The 26,824-nt window shown below is 41.3% G+C and overlaps 1 protein-coding gene across 3 annotated transcripts in view; it reads left to right on the forward strand.

The window, feature by feature from the left end:
- prkcab (protein kinase C, alpha, b) overlaps window positions 1–26,824 on the forward strand; it is a 79,403-nt gene that overhangs the window by 14,962 nt on the left and 37,617 nt on the right. For all 3 annotated transcript variants that reach the window (XM_029507646.1, XM_029507647.1, XM_029507648.1), the window contains one exon: window positions 10,470–10,552. In XM_029507646.1, the coding sequence (XP_029363506.1) occupies window positions 10,470–10,552 (83 nt within the window). The remainder of the gene's footprint in view (window positions 1–10,469; window positions 10,553–26,824) is intronic.

Genomic DNA, 26,824 nt, shown 5'->3' on the forward strand with positions numbered 1-26,824 from the left:
GTGAACATTTCTATACACAAATATGTTTTTGGTTTTTTTGGGGGGGTTTTTTTTGGTGTATGTTTTTTAACAATTGAATTCAGTTTAAGAACAGATCTTTATTATTAACCTAAAATACTTTATGTTGATGATGATATTATTATATACGCAGTTAATTATTTAGATTTAAGTTATTTCTTTTGTTAAGTCCTTATTTATTTGTAGACATTTCTATTTCAAGGTAGTGGCAGGAACCACTGCCATAGGTAATGAGCAGGGAATGAGTTGGTGATCTTGGACATTATTTTGGATATCCAGAATGGGTTGCCATTGCATTTTGTTCAGATATTTATGGTCTCCAGATAATGGATGAATCCATCCATGTTTCCCTGTCTGGCTCATCGTTTAGGATGCTAATATTGGATCTGGAATTAAGTGCAAAGGTTATACTGCAGGCCTTGCTTCATAATGGTGGTCTTGATAACAAAAGGAGAAATATGAGTAAAATCATCAAATAATTTATTCAAAGCGAGCACTGAAAGAGATAAAGTTCTCAGGACATCCTGGTCTCTTTTTCAGAGGAGAAGCTGACTGTTGGTTTAAGTCATGTTTATATGGCAGTCACATGGGTTTCCAGTTTCTTCAGTAAAAGCTCAGGAGTTATTTAGTGCAGAAAAGAGAGTGTTGACTGTTGAATATGTAGTAAGTACAGAATGCTTTATCTGGTTGGCTTTTCTTCTTGACGTGACTTTCTCCCTTTCACTAGTTAAGCTCATCAGTCACTGATGTAGGCTAAAGAATTGGATGTGTATACACACATGTATTTAATTATGTATGGCTGAATAAAACAGCATCTAAAAGTAACAAGAGCCAAGGCCAATTAAGTGTAGCCTGCCTGGTTGACACTACTGTCCTTAAAGTTCCTGTCCCCAGGACTAAATAATGCAGATCATTGTTGTTGAAACTAAACAGAAAACCAACGACAAAATAATAAGAAAGAATGGGTTGCGTAGGAGGCAGCAGGTGTTAATTGAAACCATCTTGCAGAAATCACAGAATGCCTTTTTGCCACAGCTGCTGCCTTCCATTCTTCTCTCCCTTATTCAGCTCCAAATGGTATGTGCCGTGCACTCGACAGGCTGACTAATCGCTCCATACAGGCTCAGATGCGAGTGTGTGGATTAACTAGGCCAATTAGCTAAGCACCGATATGCCTAGTGATGAGAAGACTCCTGCTTCCTGTCTCTGCTGAGGACCATTAATCAGCAATAAAAGTGCTGAAGCAACACTACAATTTACTGACTGCTTCATCACTTATACTGGCCAGGTCTCCTTAGTCAAGCCTCTTGACCTCAATACAGCATGACTGTTTCTCTGGGGCTCTGCAATATTCGTGCTACAAAAATACATTTCTGGATGGCTTAGGAGAGGGACAGAGAATGAGATTTGTACCACTGTATGAGTGTGTGCGCGCACACATGAGAGAAAGGAAAAGGGTGAGTGAGAGTATCTTGAGGTCTGCATTTTTGAGAAGGCCATCTCTGCATGTCCATCTGTACATTTGCATCAGCATGAGGGCAGAATAGTGTGTGTGTGTGTGTGTGTGTGTGTGTGTGTGTGTGTGTGTGTGTGTGTGTGTGTGTGTGTGTGTGTGTGTGTGTGTGTGTGTGTGTGTGTGTGTGTGTGTCTGTGTGTGTCTGTGTGTGTCTGTGTGTGTCTGTGTGTGTCTGTGTGTGTGTCTGTGTGTGTGTCTGTGTCTGTGGTGCCCTGCCTGCTGTTGTACACTTGGCTGCTGTGCAGTAAACAGACCCTGACTGACCCAGGATCAGCTCATCAGGAAATTGTGGGGATGGCTTCTGCCACTGACTCACAATCAGATTATACAAACTCAATCAATTAGTCCAAATGTATTTCCTTTTATTTCCCAATTTAAGAGATTTTTTGGTACATTCTCATCCTTTCCTTTGCATCACTCTATCATACTATTTATTTAGCCTCATCTTTTCCTCAGTGTCTGTGTTTAGCTCTGAGTTAGATAAACTTTGTGTATATCACCAATTAAATGGTCAAATTCAGTTGGTGTACTTGTTATTTATAATTTACTACCAATTTTTTGTACCCCCTGCAAACCAGAAATGGATAAGTGGTTAAAAATGAATGAATGAATGAATGCCTCTTCATTTAAGCATTGTGCAAGTCTATTTGACTTGAGTCAGACATGCAAGACCCCTATCAGAGGGGTAGACATATGATTCATACATAAATTCACTATGAGTCATGCATCTCAACCAAGCCGCAGCTGCAAAAATTTGTTAGGTGTAGCTGATATTAAAGCTGAAGTCTTCTGCCATTTTACTGCTTGCAAAACATATTTTATTGGAATGTCCTGTTTGAACATCTGACACTAGGAAAACTGATGCAGAAGTCTTTGATCAGCAGTGGATATTTGATATTTTTAGCAAAAACAGATAGCAGTTGAAATATTCATGTTGGTCCGAATGTCATGAGAATTTTGAACAACTTTGGTTATTTCACATGAGAGATTTTTGTGTATGCCGTGTGATCTATGGTTTGAAGTGAGGAAAATATAGTTATTAGAAAAATTTTGAGCGGTGTCAAGCAAAATGGCTCTTCATTAGCAAAGAAAAAAAGAAAAATTCCAATTACAAAAGCTCGATCAATTACTTCAGCCTGCAGCAAAACACATTAATTTGAAAAAGCTTATATCAATTGGTAATGGACGCAACTTTTTATTTGAAAGAAAATTTACATATCTTGTCTTTCCAAAGTCACACAGTGTCACTTTAATGGAACAGAAAAACACTTTCTCTAAGTTCTCAGGAGCTCACTGCAAGATCAGTTGCATCGAAGATTCAGGGCACCAAAACCAAAACCGAATCTCCGTCAGTGTTCAATTTTGTGAAGCTCATTTATTCCCACATCAGCTGCAGTGGGAATAAACGTAAAATTCTGGAGTAAATTTACCATTCTGGTAAGCTGCTGTCACTGAATTTGTATTTGTTTACTCACTAAATATTGCCAATGATGTGCCCTGGACTGCCCCACAGTATGACTGTGTGCTAATTAAAGAATGTCTTTATGCTAAATGTTTTGAGGGTTTTTTCCTACAAGACATTTTGACCAAGGTCATATTTCTTTTTTTTTTATGTTTTTAGTAAAGTAAAAGATGAAAGAGCGCTGCAGGTCAAAGAGAGCCAAGACCAAAACTTTTTGCTCTTTTTAAATGCAATATAATGAAGATGAAACAATAAAGCCCAATCCGAATCTGACAAAATGAGCAATAAGACCTGTGAGATTATTTATGGAAAGAGAATTAAATTCTGAAAAAATAAATAAAAGAAGCCCTCTATTTCTGTTTTAAAATGTCCTGAGACAAATTTAGCCTCGACTTCACCGGTTCCAAATAAATTAGTCTAGGACATGCAGTGCCTGAGGAGAGGAAGATGCTCTGATGTTGATGTGCAGTATCAGCTTGTCTCCAGGCATTAGAGTTGGACTTGGCCGTGACCTTTGGCTTTTGCCTGACTACCTGCTTTGTGTGTGTGTGTATAGGCAGTACACAAAGAAACTCGAGTCAGAGTAAAGAAAGCCACACTTCTGGCAGCTGAAACTGTTGATAGTCATTCTATTGTGCGGTCCCGGCCATGTGCAGCCGTGGTGTCTGCCAAAGAGCTTCAGTGTGGACCAAAGCTAGCCAGACTCATTACATTACCAATGAGGGGCTCTGAGCAAGACCACATCAGGTGATCAGCACTGACTGCGTGTCTTGTGTGTCACCTGTGTGTGTGTGTGTGTGTCTGTGTCTGTCTGTCTGTCTGTCTGTGTTGACAGAGACCAATCAAAAGCATGGTATGAACGTGCTGAGAATCTGTCCATGACATGACCGAAAATGTGCTATGAAAGGCCTGAAGGTGTGTTCACCTGCTATATGTGCGTACTTGTGTGTCTGTCTGTGTCTTTGTTCAGAGTCATATTTAATTCATGAGGCAGTATCACTATTTCCCTTGTGTGACTCAGAAAGGCCTGACAGCCAAACACTCCTACCTGTAGTTTGGAATAATTGATCCAGTCCCCCTGCAGCCATTTCCTAATGCAAACACTATTAGCGCGGAGTGCATGTGCATTTGTATGTGTGCTACTTGAACGTGTAAATCCACACTGACGATGGCTGATGTACCCAACTGACAATACTTTCATTATTCTGAATACTTAATGTAAGAAATGTCAGCCAGCTAAAAAAACAAAAACAGTGAACTCGTATATCGGACAGACTTTCCGGATATTTTGTTTCATTCATTTCATTAAAAGCATAAAAGAGAGCATCACTCTCCCTTCTTCCTTTTGGCCCCTCTGCCAATAACCGAATGAAATAAAGATATAAAAAGCCAACAAAATAAATAAATGAATAAACAAATAAAAGCATTGGACCTGATGCCAGGGATAGATGGAAAGTTACATGGTTCCGTGTAATAGTTGCTGAGATGAAATTTTGCCGCACTATAGGCACAATTTCGATGCGCATAAAGTTTGTACAGGCCTTCTGTTGGGAAAAGTGGTGTCTACAGTGAGAAATGCACACCACAACATGCGATAAGACAAAAAAAGCAAAAAGAACATCATGCGTTCGAGGGACGTTCTCACTATCATCGTTGTCTTCTGTATAAAGAGAGAGATATCCAGAGATAACATATTCAAACACAGCACTCAGGAAACAGGAAGCCAAGGTGAAAACTGCCATTACCTGCTGACGTGCTGCAGGAGGAGGCGGAGCAGATGGCATAAACTCTGTGATGCAATCTGACACGTCCAGCGTCGCCTTAAACTCCTCGTTCTCTCAACCAATCAGTTCTTCAATAGATTTTTGCTACGCTGAAAACTGAGCAGCATCCCTGCCTTGATGAATCTCCCACAAGGTGTTTCTCTCTGTTCTCTGCTTTCGTGCATACAATCAAATACACACAAGCACCTGGAATTCTGAAGTTTTACTCACGTTCTTTGCTGTCCATAAGGAGACAGAAAGAGTAAGATTGTTGCGCTCTTTTCTGTTCTCATTATCATGTCTCCTGTTGGCGCTTGTTCTCTCTGGCCCTTCCATCTCAACGTCTTTTTTTTCTTGCGCATAATAAATCCATCACCTGTCTTTATTGTTTTCAAGGTCATATTCACTATTTATTGTGTCTGTGTGTGTATACTGCAAGTCGTCGTCCTTTATGTATGAAGAGCATCCATAATTGAATGTATGTGAAATTCAGTTTCCAAGCCTTTGTTGTAGCCATTGAACATTTCCCTCTGCAGGCAAAAGCTGGCTGTCTGGATATATCACACAAACTGCATTTCCCAAGGGTTGGTTGGAAAAGACAGAGGCTGAATTTTTTTTTTTTTTTTTTTTCCACCCCATGTGCTGGGGCAATTTAATCTGCTACACTTTGTTACTGTGAACCACTCTGATGTTACTTGGATGGAGATTTACCTACAGTATATAGAGAATTTGAAGGTGACCTGCCTTGTGCCACCTTTTAGAGCAGGGTAGGTGAAAACTATGGATATGGTGACTCATGAGTACCTTTTTAACAGGTTTGATCTGACCTAATTGTTCTAGTTTTGTTGATTGGCCATCTGCCTCCTACAGTAGCTATCTCGTACCTTGACACTGGAGCCGCTGGGTGGTGGTCAAGTCAACTGCATACTACGGCAGGTGGTTTTCATCCTGGCAATTTATTTTGTCATGTCATTGGGCGTTATTCTACCGGAATTTCACTGGCCATGGGTTAGGGACAGGGTTATCAGACAGCCACTGTTTCAGTGTGAATGCCATTATAATGAATTGGTTAATTGTGTTGAGAGGGAAATAATAGATTTCTGGCCGAAGTAAGCTTTCTGTATTGACAGATATCATTCTTGAAAAAATAGAAGGAATATTATGAAAAGTAAACTATCATTCTTTTCTCAAAGTAAAAGTAGGCGTTATCTACAGAAATGCCACCATCAGGTCTTTCGGAGTCTTCACTGACAGTGTATCAGTCCATCTGTGGTCACTGGCTGTCCTTCTCCACCGGTCTCAAGAGAGAGCTGGTGGTTATGGGTCATGAGACCTGGCACTCTGAGAATCTCAGATGTGCCAATCACTGTCGTGGCAAAAGCTCACGTTGGTGAAACTTGTGCAGATAGTCAGCATTAAATATGGAGCAGACTGGACTTCTTTTCTGCTTTACATCCAGAAACTGTGTAGGCCTCAGTTGGAGAGCAGAAGGCTCTCTTTGACCTTTGAACTCCAGTAAAATCTAACGAGGACCTGACACAGGCCACCAGTGTGCCTCTCTGCTTTATGTAGGCTACACCACTCCCCGCTGGCCCCAAAGAGTCTCTCTGTGGGTCTTTTTCCACCTCTCCCATTCAGCACTTGCACAGCCTCAGGACAGGAATAGCTTTTCATTCATCATTCACCGTTCTCCCCCATGCTTGCTGGCCTGTGATATGTCAGTATGTTTGCAAATGGGCGTGTGGACCAGCACTCGCCGCTTCTGTATTTATAGAGTCCATTGGCCAGGTGTAGAGGAAATGTCTTCCCTTTTCTTCGACACCATGGTGAGGTTCAGTACACACTGTTCCAGCCCTGGCCAAAATTGAGCCTAAAAATAAACAAAAGGACAACTCTCCTCTCCTGCTTTTTTTTTAGAATTGGTAAAAACGTATAGTTTGGTATTGTCCTGTCAAACTGTCACCTAACTTCACCTCAACAATATTTTCATTCCAAAAATTATGCCAATTTAAAAGTGCAACAGTGCTTTGAGCAGAGGATTTGTGACTTGCATCCCCACGGTTGGACACCTGACCTTGTGAATTTGTTTGCTACCCCTCAGCTGATTCATCCCTTCTCTAGCATAGTTCGCTCTGTGGATCTCAGATCAAAGCTTCAGCCCTCTTTGTGTTCAGATGCACTCTGGGGACAGATCAATTGAATGCGTCTGGAGGGTATTGAGTTTGTCTGAGGCAACAGGTGTCCTGCCCCCTGTGTCTTATCTCCACTGAAAGCCTCTTCTTATGGCCAACAACATAGTATAATTCTATTAACAGTGGCTGGTTAGACACCCATTTTCACCAGATTAGCGTGGGCTAAATCCACACTTTAAAGGATTACTGGTGGGGAGATAGGGATGAAGGATGTTGTTGGAGAGGTGTAGAAAGCTGCCTCACATTATGAGTGAAAACATGCCACAGAAATGCCCATCTGTAGTGGCAAACCCTAAAATTATACAATAGAATAGTAAAATACTATATTATACACAGTATGATGCACTCACAAGGATATGTTTGTGTTGTGTAAGCTGGTTTGTAGTGCCAAAGCCTCTTAAATATATGCTCATGCAATTAAGCTGCTGAAACAAAACTCTGACAAGGGCACCTTGGCACAGTGGAATAGTGGTTAACGTTGTTGCCTCACAACAAGAAGGTTGCAGGTTCGCTCCCCAGTTTGTATGTTCTCCCGGTTTCCTCCCACCGTCCAAAGACATCATGTCTAAGTTAATTGGTGTGATTGTGAGTGGTTGTTGGTCTCTGTCTCTGTGTGATGGCCCTGTGATGGACCGCCCTCACCCAATGTGAACTGGGATTGGCTCCAGCACTGGAAAAGGATAAGCAGTAGAAGATGAATGAATGATCAATCCCTGACAGTACAGTATATCACTGTGTCACCTCTGATCCTGCTGCTTCACACAGCTCTCCCTGACAGCATCTGGAGGCACATCTCACAGTTGAACTTTCCAGTTCTGCCCTTGTGCCTAAGTCATTATAGTCTCCCTTAATGAACTACTCCTTCAGCTGTTTCTGTTTCTTCTGTCATAGAAACTCATTTTTCTGTTGATTTAGCCGATGCTGAGAAAGTGTAGATAGAATGGAGTATAAAGTGGCCTATAAGCTGTATAAACTCTCAAGAGTGTCTCTGTGTTTTAGCCACTGCAGCATACTGGCTCCTTTTTCCTTAAGACAGCTTTTAGATTAGTGTGTGTGTGTGTGTGTGTGTGTGTGCGTGTGCGTGTGCACATGAAAGTCGACGCCAAGGATTATAGTCACAGAAAAACACTGTCTCTGTCTTGTGTAAGTCTGGGTAAGCTTTCCCGGCACGCACACACACACATACACACACACACACACACACACACACTCCAACGCTAGATTTGTGACCCTTGTTAACCTCTGAACTGAGCTCAGAGTCACGTCAGTCTGCTGAGTTTCTGTTGTTGCAGAAACAACAGAAACTCAAACTGGCCTGACATCAGCATTAAACGGGAAAGAAATGGATGTGTGGTTGAGGGTTTGAGGAGCACTGATGGATGGAAGGCAGGGAAGTAATAGCAGCATCATGACACCCCTGATTTGCATATTGTAAGTAAGCTGTTGAGAGGAAAAGCGAAAGCTGATAGTTGCACCCAGTAAATCCTGCTGAGGAAATATGTGCTCTACAAAGTTGCTGTTGCAACGATGAAAATCCTTTTCCTTTGCTTACAAGTAAATATTTTAATTCAATTGACAGCCAAGTGGGCAGCATGTGGGACGGCTTGTGAGCTTGGGGCTCGATAGTGTTTTATGAAATTCAAATTCAGTATTGAATCCGTCAAGACTGACTGTTCCCTCACTGAATATACTTATTTTTAGCCTACAACATCTGTGAGTGATACATCTCACTGATGTTAACTGTTGAGAGAACAGCAAAAAGTCTGAAACGAAGCTGAACAGCTAACTTTAATAACTGATTTGTTACAAGCTACTTGGTGCAAATGTTAGCTGATAGACTGAAGCATTGCTACAAGCGAACAACAACAACAGTTTAGTCATGTTGACAAAAGAGCCGTATCTGGTTTGATGGCTCTTTCTCGAAGGGGAGATCTTCAGTAGAGTACAGACAATGTAGAGAGCAGCTGACATAATGGGTGGATTAGTGAATCAGCCTACCATGCGTGGACAGGCCCAGGGGTCCCACAGGGCATTTATCTGTCCCCAAAAGACAAGACAGAGATTAGATCCAAAATAACCACAAAGATGATAACAACATGGTGTGTTGTTTATATTCAGTTTATATTTCTTTGATGTGGTCGGTCCTCCTCCTGCTGAGTTGAAGGGAAGCCCTTATGTTATAATTTATCTATGCCACCAGGTGGCTTTATGTAAATGTAACGTTAAAACCACTATTGGAATAATAAACCAACGCAATCAGTGCAATTTGTAGACAAATACAAATACACATAAATGATCCACCCATGCCAAAGTTTTGTGAACACCAAAGTCTGTAAGGGCCACGAAAATCTGCAGGGATGGATTGAGCACCAGACCACCATGGCTCATATTTCCCCCCTAACATGGGTGCTGGAAATTCCCACTATCTGCATTTATACCTGCTCATACCCACACACTGTGTACTCATACAGTACATGATGAAAATAACAAATGGTACCAATGACAATGTCAGAACATGGACAAGTCACTGTGGGCTACGACTCTGCTGAGCTTTTTATCCACTTCCTCTGCCTCTCTACCTTGTTTCCTCTTTATTACTGCAAGAGATGAATTTCTTTTGTACGTTGCATCAGTGCTGTACCAGCAAGAAAGTAATATATAATGCTGATACTGTACACAGACAGAGAAATGCTGCATAAGTATTCGTAAAAATCAGGATTAGAACACTTGAAATAATTGTGCTGAAAATACTCCATATTGATTATTTTCTATCTATTTATCTTTGAGTGGACAGTAGAAGCCTCTGCTGTTTTTTGTACTTCCCTGTAAAACCATTTGTCTTGTTTAACCGTTAGATTTTCTGGCAACTGTAAGCGTGCTGGCAGAGTAAGAGAGAGAAAAAAAAAAAAAAACACAGAAATACGGTGGCGAGAGAGCACAAAAGTGCACATGAACAAGCAGGCAGCTTGACAATGAGCGAAACAGAATGTGTGAGAATGTGAAAGAAGAAAGGATGAAAATTTTTAATTAATGGCAGGGAAAACTGCAGTTTGGGACACAGAGCGAGCGTCAGAGAGTCCGTTTGTGCTTTAGCTGCCACAGATGTCCACACTCTCACTTTTCCTTCTAAGTCTGTGGCACCATCCAAATGTAAATGCCGCTGTCGCTAACGTGAGAGCAGCATCAGGTGTCATTTGAGCCGTGCCACGCTGAGTGACAGCGTGGTAGAGGCGGATCCCTGCTCAGTCACAAACAATGATGCGGTCGGCATCAACTGAACAGATTGGAAAGAGCTGACGGCTGCAGAACAGAAGATCACATAGTGACATTTTTTTTGTGTGGGCACTGAGTGTGGGTGCACACGTGCATGCGAGGCTGTCCATATGCATTTGTTTGTGTGTCTGTACTGGAATGTGTCGTGTACATGATAGGCATGAAAGAACAAAATGCGACAGTTCAAAATGTTTCTGAAACTGTCCTTGTAATACTAACTTCTCTCTCTCTCTTTCTTCCTGTAGTGTGTTGTTTTGTGGTTCACAAACGCTGCCATGAGTTCGTCAGCTTCTCCTGTCCTGGAGCTGACAAGGGCCCTGACACAGATGTAAGTTCATCCTTTATGCATGACCTCACTATTGAGTATAGCTCATAATCATTTGTGATATATGATAGATTACAACATTGTACTGATGATAATTGTAAATATTGTGAAAAAAATATTCTCAAATTGGCAAAATATTTGTTTCAAAAAGTAGGAATCAATTTTATATTCCAGCTTCAGGTTCTGCTTTTGTTGCTGTGAATCTGCTCCTTAACTTATAAACTCTCTTTCTTATAAGCAAACGTCATTCATATGTCAGCTTTTATTTATTTATTTTTTAAGCCCGAAGGCTGAGTTAAAAGGGGAGTTTCTGAGAGAGATGGATACATCTCTGAGCTACAGAAGCTCAACTCTTCACAACAAATACAGTTTAGTAAACACTAACTCCTCTGTCCTCAATGCTAATTGCCTTTGCAGCTTTCATTGGAGCAAAATATGACAATAATGATTACCAAACCTCATTTTGATCCATGTAACCCTTTCACATTAAAAGCCCTCAGGCATTTCAGTAGACAAACACCCACTGCTACTTAACAGGGCTTTTATTGCTGGGGTAACCTCGGGTGACAGCTTTTTTTGTCTCATTACTAGTTGATGGCATTATTGTAGATTATATGCTAAAAAAATGTCTGATAGTTGCATTATCTCAGCAGTTAGTGATGTGCCAATGGGAAGAATTTGGACCCCAAGACACTCTTTGACTGACAGCCTCATAATTTGCATTAGGAAAAATAAATAATAAAAGTAATTAAATCTGTATATATAATTTGCTATATTATATTTAGAATCAGTACCACTCAAGATATGAAATTGCTCCTGAACATTTTGGATCCTGAATGTAACAGACAACACAATCTGTGACTGTTAAATTGCACAACTGTGAAGTGATGAATAAAAATGTCAGAGGTTAATTCAGACCAACATACATTTACTTAGATGGATTTCATGGGGAAGTTTTTCCTTGCTATTAAGAATTTATCTCAGCATCAATTATTCAGCAGTGATTAAATTTCACAACTGAGTTACTTTCAGATCTACCATTACTTGCTCCCTTACAGGTGGAAGGTCAGTGAGACATTCAATGATTTGGAGGCAGCACAGTTACTGAGATCAGGTGTCCTGTCAGTGTTTTTAGATTTGAATTTGGGACAGACATTACACAATATCAAGGATTATCGGTTCATTGGCTTCTGTCCTTGCTGCATCATCTCCATATTATTAATGCCAGGAAATCCATCTAAACCAACCACATAAAAAAAACAGCTTTAGTAATATGCTATGAGAAGAAGTATTGCAATATATCACAGTGTTTTCCTCCATATTTCTTTTTCTATACCAGCCCGTAAAAGTCAACCATCTGACTGCCATATAGCAAGCATGAATCACTTCTGTTAGAACACATTTGGTGTGATAATATTGTCCTGCATTAGCCTTCTCTCTTCACCTTAAAGCCCGCACGCTGCTGTTGGGTAAGGGTGATGATCGGGTTAGAGTCTGACCTCTGTGCTCTGTTTGAGCTGCATGTGTGACGGTTGTCACAGTTGAACCTTGGTCTCCTCTCCCCCCTGGTCAGGAATGAGGTCTGTCCTTGGTTAGATAAGAGGTGGAGGTTAGTGGATGTGCTGGTGTCCGTTCAGTGTCATGTAAAAAAAAAAAAAAAAAAAATCTGTGAAATAATAAGTTTATGGGTAGTTTATAGGGTAATGCCTCACACATCCCACCAGCAGCACTCTCTTCATTTCCACTGTACACCTGCACACGCAAAAAGCCAATTAGACCTTTCTGGTGCCTCAGCTCGATCAGACGGAAGGACCTGATGATGAATGTTCCCTCGCTCAGCCTTTTAAAGCACAGACACACACCCGTGCCATCACTGGCAGCCTCAAGAATTTCAAAATCTCTGTTTTCAAAATTTCCTTTGTGAGATTCACAATGAAGATTTCACTGAGCCGCAATGATGATGCTCCGTTTGTTCTGCACCTCCTCACTAATTTCCAGCCACTGCCTGTTAAATAAGATCAGCTGTTATTAAGGTGATAGTAACTCAAAGTCAAGTCAGTTTGCAAAGAGTGCACATTTGTTTACACCTGCTGTGTCCTCTGCATTTACAGAAGTGATTGTTCTGTATTGGCTTCCCTTCATCATGATGTCTTTATAAAGGCTCATTAGTCTTCTCTCGCTTCCCAAAACTCAGTCATTTCTTTATCACTCCTAAGCTACCTTTTTGTTATTCATCCATGTTTCTCCTTCTTCTTCTTTATCTTGCTGCCTAACTATTTCTCTCTGTCTCTCTCCCTTCTTTCTTTCTCTAACACACACCTGAAATCCTGTGTTCAAGTGCCCATTATGCTTTTTCCTCTGCCTGTTTTGTGCCTATTTTCTACTGACTGGCTTTAGTACACAGTGACTAGAGACCCCACTGGGAATGGACTCCTTTAAATACTAAATGATGATGCAGGACCAGTTTATACCCAAAAAACTCTTTTCTTCTGTAATCTTGTCCCCAGTTTGTTGCCAGAGAATATAAAAATATATATAAAAAGCAGTTTTACAGTGCACTCTTGTGTGTCCATATTCAGTCCTGCCAAAGGCGTAAATCACAAAGGGACACTTGCAGTTTGCAAAAACACTGAGTCATTTCATAAAACAGCTGAGCATTTCATGCATTTTTTAAGACGGGAGGGAGGAGAGGAAATACTAAATTCGTTGAGCATGGTTTTCCAAGATTTCCAATTAAAATGACTGTCGTTCTCGACTGTTCGTTTCCTCAGTTCTTGTTAATTCTGTATTGAACTCCTATCATAAGAGACTTTACTTTACTGTTTAGACTCATGGTGTTTCTTCTGTGGTTTATTTATATGATTTATTTATTTATTTATTTAGATTTTGGGAGTTATGCACCAACATGTTAAAATCTCTGCTCATGAGTGATGCATGTTCCTGTTTTCTGTCCAGCCTAGAGTGAGTGATTCACCAGCACCTATTCCTCCAACTATCCCCTCAAACCATTGCTCCCTCTGCACTCCTCCATCTCTGCCCTTCAGCATCTGAATCAGCGTGGTGTCATGAATCTCTGAATCTGGCTTGGAGCTTATACACACACACACACACACACACACACACACACACACACACACACACACACGGACCTCCCGTCCCTTTGCACTGTGGGTTGAGAGTGACCCTTGTGCCAGCCTTGGTACACGAATGGCGTCATCTGTCCAGCAGATGCTTTGATCGACTCACAGAACGACGTTTACGAGAGAGAGAGAGATATTCACATTAGCATTTGAGTGAAAAATGCTCTCTGTCTCTGTCTCGCTCCCTCCCGCCCCTCTATCTGTTTCCCATTCAACACACTGTAAAGCGTAGGAGGTAAATAGTACTGTATTATCAGTCAAGGATCTCTCTGAAACCAGTGAATGAAGGTGACTCATCCATAGAGAAACACTATGGGTTTCACAAACAAGTTTACATGAGAATACCAGGCCTTTGACCAGATGAAGTCTCTTTAAAATCTTCTTGTTTCTTTTTTTGTGGTATTATTTCATTTGGTTGGTGTGTCATGAGGAGACATGAGGAGGCTGTATGTCGGTATATTGCTGTCTCTCTTCTTGGCAAATCCTCTTTCCAACCATCTGTCTTTTGCCCTGTTCATTAACAACACACTGCTGCAGAGCCTCTGCATGTGCTGGATTTGTCACATGTCTTTGCTTTACAGGACATCTGACTTTTTTATATATATATATATATATATGAGATTTGGAAATGTTTATTTTTGTGGACACATATTGTGTACAATGTTGACTCAAAATTTCCAAATCAATACTGAGGTGAACACAGCAACAAATGTGGTCATGAAGTGGCTGAAGACGAACCCCAGTCACTGAAAAGCTCCAACTGTTATTTTCATATCAATTAACACAACATTTTATACTCATCACGTAACTCTTCAGACTTCAGAGAGACTTCAGATTTGAACCACAGCTATCCCATATCAAACTGTCTTGAAAGTGTCTTGCTGTAAAAAAAAAAAAAAAGGTGAGTTTTGACAGATTTGCTTGTCTTAATGGCATCTTGTTGACAAATTAGGTCTGTGACTATACATATAAACATGGACAGAAAACCTACATAACCAATATTTTTGTCTCTTTGCCTTTAAAAATGTGACAAATATTTTTCATTTGAAATGAAATGAACCCGCGTAGAAGCCGAGGTATAACCGGCTGAGTCAGTCGCTGATCTTCAGAGGTCTAACCCTGCTGCAGTGGCACAGAGGTGAGCGCCATGGTGACATCACCAACAGGCGTGGTCAGAGGTGACACGGAACAGCTGCACTGCTGTTTTTCAGCCATTCGCCTCACCACCACCACTGAAACTGAAAATACAGCTGGACATGCATCAACTTGGGCAGCTTCTCGATCTATTGTATTAAGCTCTCGCTTTTCATCAGTTCTGTCCTGACATCATTTATCTGCATAAAGTGGCACAGCCACCTCCACCTGTCTGTTCCTCATTATAGCAGTCATCAGCACTCAGGCCTGTTGATTCTGTGACTGTTGAGACCTACGCTGGTTGACTTCGGTGGTGTGATGATCAGAGTGAGAGGCAATATTAGCTGCTGACTACTACTGCTGGACATGAGGATGTCACTGAGAAAAGGAGGAGAGGATAGCAACTAATGACGTAAAAAGATTGCAACATTGTGTATCTCTAGACTGGTAATATAAAATGTTTATTATTATTACTACGCATAATCAGATCGATGTAATTGCTACCGTTGGTGAAACAAAAAGTTACTTAAAATTTGTAATCCACATACAAATAAAGAATGAACCCATTAAACATGAATTTATCCATGAGATTATTCCTGCAGTATATATCGTATATGTGTATACACATAATCTAATTTAGATCCGTCATTGAAACTGTCTAGGATGCCTGAACAAGACTGGAAATAGTTCGACAAATCCTTTTGTCATTATAATATTTTTAAATCAACGATTCACTCTTTTTTTTTTTTTTTTTACCAGGACAAATAGGTTAAACTTTGTAAATACAAACCAGCAATGCATATTTTCATGATTTATCATATTTGTCACATCTTTTCATAATAAAAAAAAAAAAAAAAATTCAGGTTTTTAATCAGTGTGGAGAATAAGGTTTTACTTTTTTGTGGGAAGATGCAGAGATGGTTCCTATTTATTGCAGTGGCAGTAGTTATTATTATTTGGCTGGTGCATCACATTATCTGTGCAGGTTCAAGCTTCTCATTGAAAACCTAAAAACATAAAACCTGTGTAGCTTTCATGGTGTACATGGCACTGTTAGCTCAGTTTATTTTTGGCATTTAATTCTGACTAATTCAGCTTAGTATCTCCCCACTGTTTTTTGTTTTTTGTTTTTTTTTTTTGTCTTTCCTCGCCTTCACACCTTTACACTAAATACATTAAATGATTATGTGCATGCAAACACTCGCAGCATGACAGAATCCCCAGAGGTGCTCATATTGTTGATGTTCCACTTGTGCAGAAAAACAAGGTGGCTGGTTTATTACCTGTCGGATATAATCAGCAAACTGTCAACCTTTACACAAAGACAGAGTCAGAGCGTTGTGATGTGAAACGATGAAAGCAGTGACTTTCTGCATGTTTCTACATCGTTTTGACACAGTTACAGCTGAAACGTAAGTCTGTTGCTCTGCTCCTTCCTGTCATCCTGTCGTTGGCAGCTGGAACAGCTGAATGTCGCTTTTTGTTTTACCCTCAAAGGTTGCCACCTCTTTCCTGATGTAGTTTCTCTTCATTAATTTTTTTTTTATTTATTTTAAAGTTATGTGGATGATTTTTATTTTGTTCTGCTGTTGACAAAAACTTAACCCTTAAAAAGATTTACTACTTTGATATCAATGAGGTACAATGTAAAAATGTAAGGGATTCAGCAAACGGCCTTAGCAGCATTATCTATGCTTGGTTGGGATGCAGAAATTCACAATTCAGAGGCGTCTTCCCAATCCCGCTCAGTTCCAACCTGCAGCAACAGCTGGGAGAGCTAACGCAGTGACACGGCCGCTACAGCAGCTTACACAATATCAAATCTCTCCACATGTTAATTCTGAAGTGCACAGAGAGGAGATTAGAGCTTAGAGAGGCAAGCGCGTCATTGCAGTGCAAATGAAAAGCAGCCAGAGATGATGAAGTAACTATACAATATGTAAGTCAGAGACATCAGCTAAGAAGACGCCACCTGTCTGTGTCATTAACACAGAGGAACAGATTGGCTCTTTTGATTACAGCCTTATGTAAGATCACTACACTGAGGGGCTGCGCACACCACATGAGGCTTCTCTTCAGTCAGAAATCACAATCTGTCAGACTGTTAAGTAGTAAGCAACATTACTTCAGGCTGACCAGATGTCCCAGACTGACGCAGCCTCCGGTGATTTCCCACAGAATGCTCCCCAAGAGAGGAAAGACAGGAAAAAAAAAAAAAAAAAAAAAAAAAAAAAATATATATATATATATATATATATATATATATAGATATATATTTTACTCTACTATGAACATATTTACGGCCGCTCAGGAGTCAGACATGTTACCAAGCATCAGTCTTTGCTCTGAGCAGATTTATTTCCACGCTTTCACCAATATTTCAGCATTTGAGTTTTCTTGAGCCAGATGTTCTTCATTGTTTTAAATGTTGTATTGAATTTGGACATTGTGGGCAGAAAAATCTCTCCAAATGTATTTAAAAACCCCCTAACCCAAAAATTTAGTTTTTCAAATTATTAACATGTCGATGTAGTGTTTGGGTTCTGCTACAAGACATTTCAAAGAAGTCGCTACTGCGCGCCATAACTGAGCGAGATTTGAAAATGCAGTTTCAAAACCATATCTGAAAAGGTTGGATTCAGTTTTTCAGTTCCTCAGTTGGATTTCGTACGTCACAAATCCTAGCAACCAATCCAGTGGATTTTCTTTCCCAGTTCATTTGCATAATACATGCAAAGACAGGAATGCGGGGGCAACTTAAAACAGACAGCGATGGCGAGGGCTTGCTCGGTGTTTGGGTGTTTGGAGGCTAATCGTGATACCAGCCTTCATCTTTTGAACCTGGCGCAAAAACGGATGGGGTTCGCCACAAAGCTCATCTTGAAGCATGATGCTTTTCCCTGAAGAAAGACAAAGATAAAAATCATGAGGCTACATCTTAATTTTCAGTGTGTTTACTGTCATGTTTGTCATGTTTGACGAAATCAATACCAAAAAAGAACATTTTCATGCCCACTATAATCATGATTACATGATTAAGCTCAAAAAGAAAAAAAGGTTAAAGTAGTCATACGTACATATACAATAGTGTAAATACTCGATGTCTTGTATCATTGACACATGATGTGGTAAGTGCCTGAAAACCCAAATTTTAATCAGAAATTGAAAAGCTTGAAAGTCTCAGATGTCTGAGTAGCTGGGAAATATGAGCATTTCCGAAACTGCTGGTTTAATTACAGATATCGAATTGCAATCTGCAGTTATTGGTCCCAAGCCTGGTTACACAAGTCAGTGTGACTCTGTGGAGTAGTAGTCAGGCCGTTAACGCCACATCAAGATATTCAACAGAATCACTCAATATGTCATAGTTGTTGTCCTTGGATCCACCTGGCTTTCTGGGTAAGAATTTCGCATCAACAGGAGAGTTGTGTTGCCTTGTTGCCATGTTGCACATGCATAATTACACAGAAAACATGTTGAATGCATCCGCTACAGTCAGTACATCTTGTTATTGTTACAGTATCCCTCCCATGTTTCCACCTTTTCATGTGCCTGAGCATGAGTGCAGATTTTATACCCTCTGTGTCAGAGGATCTCTTTTTAGTGTTGTCAGGGCGTGCAAATGAAAACATCACACGTTGTCTAAATGCTGGAGTGTGAAGAAGACTTGTTTGCATGAATGTCCCCAAACTGTGAGAAAAAAGGAAGCCAGATTTATGTCTCTCACTCGGTGTGCTTCTCCTCACCTGCAGTCTTGCTGCCCTGATTATACATCATTCAGCTCTACTCATGTCTGAAAACCCTTACCTAAACACACTGAGTCAGGCATCAACGCTGTAGCGTAGCCACCAGTGGATTTCTCAGAACGCCTGTGTTTGTATCAGCAGCACTGACCGTTGTGGGTTGGGCACAATCTAAAAGGTCTAAAAGCAATTTGTCTCACAGTTGCTGTGTATGGCTTATATTATTCATCTCTGACGAGGACTGACCAAAGAAGTTTTCCATATTAAAAGAGCTGATATTCACTCAGCACACCGATCCACATAGCCCTGCCCATTTGGTTTAATAGGCTAAATAACAGTCTAATAAATCAGTTCAACGGCACAGAAAAATCATCTGACCGAGGTGAATCATTAACACAGTTCCAATGAACGCTGAGCATTACAGCTTTCATGAAAGACATTTCCTGCAGGGTTTTTGCGTTACCTGGTTGCACCCTACAAAATGATTAAAACTTATGTTGTGCCTTGGATTGTGTATGGTAAACGCCACCTTACTTGGTAGACAACTCAACTGGCCACGCAAAGAGAAAATGTCCAACGAGAGCGACCGCGTCAAGGTCCTTCGTCGTGGCCTCCCAAGCTAGACTGGTCCTCGGCTGTCGGTCTGGCTCGTCCCTCTTCAGCGGCAGTGTTGTCTTTCCTGTGATTGGCTTGGTTATTAAGTTAATATCCGAATTATCCTCCTCTTTCCTGATGAAAACAGACTGGAGCCGCGGGCGGCACAAGTGGCCCTGGTCACCACGGCAACTCGAGACGCTGGAGGCTGAGTGCCGTGCAGCCAAACTTGTTCTGGTCTCCAACAGCAGCTTGTGGAACTTAGCCCCTGTAGCTTAGTGGCTAAAGTCTGACTTCTGAGTTTTTTTTCTGTTGTGGTTGTTATTGCTTCATTGCTTCAAGACTCCCAAAACAAATAAATTTTGACTACTTTTATTTGGAGGCCGACCCATCAGGTGGTGCTGTGGCTGCGTGATTGGAGCAGTTCGGTGTAAGTCCTATCTCCCAAATTAGCTCATAGAAAAACCGTTCGAACAGCTACGAAGTCCTCTTTTTTGCAGAGAAGTCGGTTCGGCGTCTTTGCAGTCTCTTACTTGATCAGAGTATCCTATTTTTTTATTATATCAACCCTTGTGTCCTTATGAGTATGGATGCATTCCAGAGCGGCGATTTGCGTTCGCTGCCTGATAAGGTTATCAGGTCAGCCTGAGTAGAGGGTCAGAGAAGGGGTACCTCTCTGCGGGGTGAGGCAGGTTCATGCTGATTTGTGGCACTGACTGCAATCTACTGTCTTAGGAAAGCAGGGTCTCTAGATGCCAGGTTCAGATAAGGGTCCAGGACGGCACTTAACAGAGACCTGAGAAATCTCTGTTGGAGGCAATAGTGTCTTTGAGTGGTATGGGGGATTGGAACCCCCCCCCCCCTTTCCTTTCCCCTCACAACAGTTATAAAACAAATTTGGCAAATTTTTCAGTCTACAATTTCCCTGCGGTTTTCCACACGGGGCGAGTTTGATTACTGAAGCCACACTGTTACTTCAAAGCAAACTTTTGTTTTCTGTTTTCTCCAGATCAGCCAGATAAAACAGGAAACATGGCCCTAACAGCTGCATAAAGCAACACCAGCTGTCTCCTACACTCTCCTCTGTGTGTTTTCCTGAAGAAAACATGTTTATTAGAATGATTATGTAATACTATTGTGGATGCACTTGTACGTTTGCACTGTATGCGTATTTCTGCTCCGCTGTATGTGTGATGAGTCGATTTTACTTTTGCTTATGAGCTGCACAGCTCATTAAAATCCACTCACAGGCCAACAATGACAGAAGCCTCACTCCTAAATAAACTCTAAAGACCTAAAGAGAGGAAAGGGAGCACGAGAGAAAGAAATGAGTGTGAAGCAATTAAGAAGATGGAGAAGAGTTACTACAGAGTTGCAGAATAACGGTTGGGTCAGGCTGTTCCAGTGGTAATAAACTTAAAGAATTATGAAACAGTTATGAGTGAAGCACAAAGTAACATGATAAAAGGTGACTTTTCCATTATTGAAGCCACAGGGTCATTTTAAACCCACACAGCATGGGGTGCTAAGGCTTCACATCTTGTTTACGTTGGGGAGTCAGCACAAATAGCTCAGTTAAAGCCTTACAGTGTTTCCAATAGTGCATTATGTTATGGGAGATAATTAAGGCTGGATCATCTCAAAGATAATCATCTGTTTTTAGCACAGCCTTGCTTATCAGTATGAGTATCAGACAAGTATCAGACAATTATGCCAACTTCTTTGTGAAATGTTAATTAACAGAAGCGGGGCATAGAGGGCAGCACGGTGGCATGATTTAGCTCTGTCGTCTCACAAAAAGAAGGTCGTGGGTTTGGTTACCGGAGTTTGCAAGTTCTCCCTGTGTCTGCGTGGGTTTCCGGTTTCCTCCCACCATCCAAAAACACACTATAGGTCACTATATTGTCCGTAGGTCTGAGTGTGAGTGTTAGTGGTTATCCCTGTCCTGTCCCTGCAATGGACTGGTGACCTGTCCAGGGTGACCCCGCCCTTGCCCAGTGTGAGCTGGGACTGGCTCCAGCAGCCCCTGTGACCTTGAAATGCATAAGCAAATATAAAATGAATGAATGAAAAAGGGCATGCATGGATGAGGATAATTGCCTCGCTTTAAAAGGGGAAATTTGAAGTGTCCCAAAATGTGCATTTTGGAACGGAATAGGAGTCTGGCTCGGAGAGGAAAGGAATTCACGTGTGGGGAACACGCTGAGAGCATATATAGGGTGTGAAGGACAGAAATTTACACACAAATGTGGCTGCGGCTAATAGGTGTGGGCCTCGAATGTTCTACTAATGTTGATTAAATAAGGAGGAATTTATTGAATCTTAGCGCTGTGCTCCACCTGAGGTTGAGATCTTTGACAGAATCACAAAAACTGGAGGAGAACTGGATAACGGAGGATGGAAAAGATGGCAGGGTTTGATCAGAGGAGAATTTTTGAATGTGACCTTTAAACTAGAAAAGGAAAAAGGCAGAAATCTGTAACATTGTCACCTCCCCACATGTGAACCCAAAGGAAAGGACAATAGAGCAGAGCGTTTAGGAACTGGGAGGCTTTCTGCCTCCAGGAAGATGCATCTAATGCAGAGATGAGGAGACTGTGGGCTGTAGTATGTTTTGCATGTCAAAAGGTAATCAGGCCAAAATGGAGATAAAGCAATTATAATCTTCGCTTGACAGAATCACAAAGTGGCCTCTAAGCAGCCTGAAAACCCACGCACATGCACAGACACGCACACACATACACGCATGCATGCAAGACAATATAATGATGATATATGACTTCAGCCAATGATCACATTTGTGTCCACACGTGTGGACACGTGTGTGGTGCACTGCGGTTCCCTCTGTACATCCTCCAAGTTCTACATGTGTGTTTCCCTACTTCTGGACCGTATGGTGTGTGTGTGTGTGTGTGTGTGTGTGTGGGCAGCCTGCCCTTTCCTTTGCCAATCTGCTCTCGCTCCTCACATTTTGAGGAGAGTTTGGATTATCAGAACATTATTCGTCCCTTCTGTCTTCTTCTCTCTCAACAAAGACGCTTCATTGTTTAATTTCTTTTCACAACCGTTGTCTGTCATTTGTTTGGTTGTGTTTTGGTGGAAAAAGGGGGAACTATGAGAAATCTGTGTGTGTGTTGTGTACTATAATGTTGCATTGTACTTTAGATTTTATTTTAGGTGTCATTATACTAAACATTCAGTAAAAATGAGAATTAGCTTCTACTGATTTTTTTTTTTTTTTTTTTTTGGAGGGCTGCTCTCAGATGTGATTTTGGATTGGTCAGTTGGTAAATTTCCGCTCTGGTTGAGGGTAAAGTACACCTCAGGTTCCCCCCGACAGAGGCAACTTGGGACGAAGGCCTGGACGTGAAAAGGGGAAGGTGGATGGATAAATTTCTTTTGTATCTAGAACATTGTTACAATATGGACTGCAGAGAAATCAGCCAAACGCTTTAACACGTAATAATCACGACAGCTTTCTTGCATGTCTTTTCAAGTGAAAAGGTTAAAGAAAGAGTTGTGTATCCTGAATGTGTTTGTGTCTTTAGGTACATCTCTTTGTCAGGTACACACATATTTACGCACACACAGAGATAGCTGCCCTAGAAACGTCAGTCTGAGCCAGTGCTTGTCGTCGCAGTGTTTCTGAAGAGAAGAGCTGCTCAGAGAGGTGGACTCTTGAGGAGTTTAGCCTCTTTGACATGTTTACCTCTCCCAGGCTGACCCATTGTGCCCCTCGCTTTAAACCAGTCTGATATCTTTAAAGCTGAATTTCTTGTCTGCCGTAAGAGCTTGGTCAGTTGATTTCCCCAGCTCGCACTTGTGGGAAACTTTACAAGCGGCTCATACCAGTTGAAACTTTGAACTTTGTTATTGAATGTTTATTGATACATCCACAATTACATTACATCCTGAAAGCTTATTCATCATCACCATTTCATCCGGATGGACAGGTCCACCAACCAGAAAGAATTTTGAATGGCAACAGAACAATGGTCTTTTGTGTGTTGCGCCTCATGGCTAAGACATTTATTCTCTTTAATCATTCCAGACACAAGCACTCTATATGTAATTGTTGAATAAAAGGAGGAACATTTGGTGTAGACTGAGTAATGACAGGTCCAGATCCTGCTTCCCACAGAGGTGAAATGTAGGAGATGAAGAGTTATAAATATTCACCCTCAGCGGGTGAAAGAGTTTGAGAGGCAAGTGTTTGAGATGAGGAAGTGCACCGCAGAGCCTTACCTGATTTAAGATCTTAATGGCTGCTCATGAACAACACCTCACTGCTGAGACTAATTTCATGAAGCTCAAATTGGGTTTTGCCATTGGTGATTAATGTGCATAACAATCCCTTGGAGTGCATGGAGATTATAAATGAAAGAGGAGGATTTAGCATTATCGAGTATTTACTTCTCATTTAAATGCCACCGCAACAGCAGTGTCACTTGCTCTTTGGTATTTAACATATCAAAAATTGACATCATTTTGTTTCCTGACTCAGTAATAAATAAAAACATTGAATCTGTATTTCTGTTTTATTTACTTGTAGCAGTCTGAGCTTATATCATTAGGCTAAGTAGCTGCCATTTTGAAAAATCTGCAAAACTCCTGCACCGGAGTCATAATGATCATCATTCTCTCCCTCCTTCCTCCCTTTCCCTTCGCCATCATTCTTCATAGTTTTTTTTTTTTTTTTTTCTCAAGTTCATCACTTCTTTCCTGCAACTCCTGCAGTTTGCCTTCAGTGCCGTTCAGTCATTACAAATGCAACAGCAGAGACTGACCAGGGACACAGGATTTGCTTAGCTGTCATAAACGAGACAAACGTAATCTCTATGTGTGTGTGTGTGTGTCTGTGTGTTTGAGTTTGGTCAGCAGAAGCAAATAAGACTAGAAATAGAAGTGCTTGCATTCTCTTACACAATATGAGACTGTTGAAGGTGTTGTAATCCATGTAATTGTGTTAACGTAGAAGAAAATAGGAGCGAGTGTGCAAAGGGCCATCCGTAGTCATAAACCTCCAGTGATAAATTATTCCCTGACTTCACGGCCCCCTCACCTCTATGTGACCCTACTGCTTATACTTATACCTGCTACCAGGTCGCTGTTTTGGTTTTATAGCCCACAGCTGTACAATGACCTCACCTGGGTCATGTCCGGCAATCAAACTTATTTACAGACAGCTGATCAGTTCTTACTTCCAAGCACAAACGTTCACTTTCATTCCACTTCACGAAGCTGTCACGTGTTATTGTTGGTGGATTTGCATGCACATTTTTCCTCTCACATCATAGCTATAAGAGCATTAACAGTTCTTTAATCAGCAGTTAGAAAAGCAGTAAAAGGTTCAGACATGGTTTTACTCACCCATGCTGTCATGAGATCCTCCTTTTTGATCCAGAGCCACACCTTTGTCCACTCTGCATATATGTATAACTGATCCCATGGTGTCTTCCAGCTCTTTGTCTTGTAAATGCAATTAAGGCTAAAGCTCTTGGCAGGCAACCAAATGCAGGGTCTCCCCCAGTGGGGGCTTGTTGTTTGTTTGAGATACCAAGTCTAATTGATGCAATAGATTAATGTCTTAAATTACAATGCTGGCATTTGCACTACCTTGTGGTGGTTGCAGCCACATGCATATTACAAAATTGTGTTGGTTTCTTTTTCAAGCTCAAGTGAGTGTGAGTTCAATACAATTTAGGTCTAATAAGGGCTTGACAATGTGTGTACACACATATTTAAATATGTGTATGCCTACCCCAGCAACAATGTGTGTGCAGACATGCCGGTAAACAGAGTGTGTTTGCAGGCAGACAGCAGCCAGGGAGCTGACCTATTCCTCAGACTGGAGGCAGCGGCAGCTCAGTGTTTAATGTCACCGCCGTGGAGGGACCACAGGAGAGTTGGGGAGGTGGGAGGTGGTGGAGGAAGGGATGTGGCAGGTCTTTTGCTGTGTCTCGCTCCTTTCCCATGTGAATGATGATATTCAAAACTGGCTTAGAATCGCAACCTGCTGACTTGTTCGCCTTGATTCAGTTCCTCACAGAAAATTAAACTTTGTTGAAGTATTTGCACCAATGCCGCATTTTTTTTTCTGCTCTGTCACCAACAAACTGAGGAGTAGACAGCAGTTTCTCAGGTGAACCTACAGTCAAAACAGTCAACCCAATTGTGTTCATGAGCCGCTGGGGGGTGAGATGCCATGCTGAGGTCTCTGTCTGACTCTGTGTGTCTCTCTAATAAAGCCGCCTCACTTAGTGCTGCTCCACTGGGGAGGCCACTCGCAGGTCTCTCCTCCCCTCCTGTCTTCTCCCCCTATGTCCTCTCTCACCGGTTCACAGAGCTTTTGAAAATGATGTAATGCTCTATTTCAGAAAAAGAGATGTCTCAAGGCCTGTGGCTAAAACCCCTGAGTGTATTTTTGGTAGTTAGTGTTATGTGTGTGTGTGTGTGTTTGTGTGTGAGTCCATTTATGCATGCAGTGAATGCAAATCAGTATTTTTTGCCTGGGGCATATTCGGGGTTGGGGGTGTATGAGTCAAGCCTGTCTCCCCGGAGAACGGCCACAATCAACGTCCTACTTTGTAGTCTCAGGTAGAGCGCAGTGACGTATCCACCCATACACAGTCACAGTGTACCATTTTACAGAAAGTAATGAGTGGCTGTGCAGCATCTGGTGTATTATAAAAAGAGAAGATGCTACAAGTCCAGACACACATCTGCCCCTCTTTCTCCCCTTTTCTGCTGATCACTTTATGCCAAGTTAAGCCTCAGCAGCCTTGACTAGGCCTGAATAAATATGAATATCAGATCAATGAAAGCAAACAAACTGCCACCTTTTTTTTTTTTTTGGTCATGCAGGTGTGGTGTTTTAACAGGTTATTTCCTTTTCTTGTTATAAGAATTTTCATGACCTCCCACAAAGTGGCTGCTGGCCTTCCACGGATCAACACAGCAATAATAAACAAATAGGAATTTAAAATGCAACAGTTTCAGTGAAATTAGAGAAGCCAAATGGAAACTGAACGTTCTCAGGTTATTAATTCACATGGATAAATGGTGAAAAAAGCACCAGGAGTCTGCAGGTACTAGCATGCATGATGATAATAATGATGTTTACAAAGCTCACCGTTTGCAAAGCTAAAAAACAAAAATAGATTTTGTCATGCAGTTTGATTTTATACCTGAAGTTCTAGGTAGCATATTTTACATGCTGCAAAGACATCATCACTGCAGTGTGGAGAAAATCATGTTTTTTCAGTTTTTTCAGTTTTTTCCCCCAGAAACCTTTTGTCTCTGTGGGGGGTCCAAACCCTCAGGTTGGAAACCACTACATCATAGAAGATGCTCAGTGATAACGTGATTTTAAAGTAATGAGTGAAAAAGGAAAAACAAATGTCACTCCCACTCTTTCAATCCTGCTCTTTACGGTTCTGTTGGTTGCCAACTGTCACTTGGTGCAATCATGCTGATGTGGTCTAAGCTACCTTACACCCCGTAGTGCTGGCATCTCTTGCTGCAACGACAGCAGGGACGGTCCCTCCTAACTGTTACTGTGGCTGACTCATCTCACACCAACTCAGGAAGAGGAGGTGGAGGATAAATAGGAGGCAAAGAAAACTCCCGCTTGGGTTGTCACTTTTTGATAATTAAACACACCG

This window comes from Echeneis naucrates, chromosome 8 (assembly GCF_900963305.1).
Source record: "Echeneis naucrates chromosome 8, fEcheNa1.1, whole genome shotgun sequence".
NCBI lineage: Eukaryota > Metazoa > Chordata > Actinopteri > Carangiformes > Echeneidae > Echeneis > Echeneis naucrates.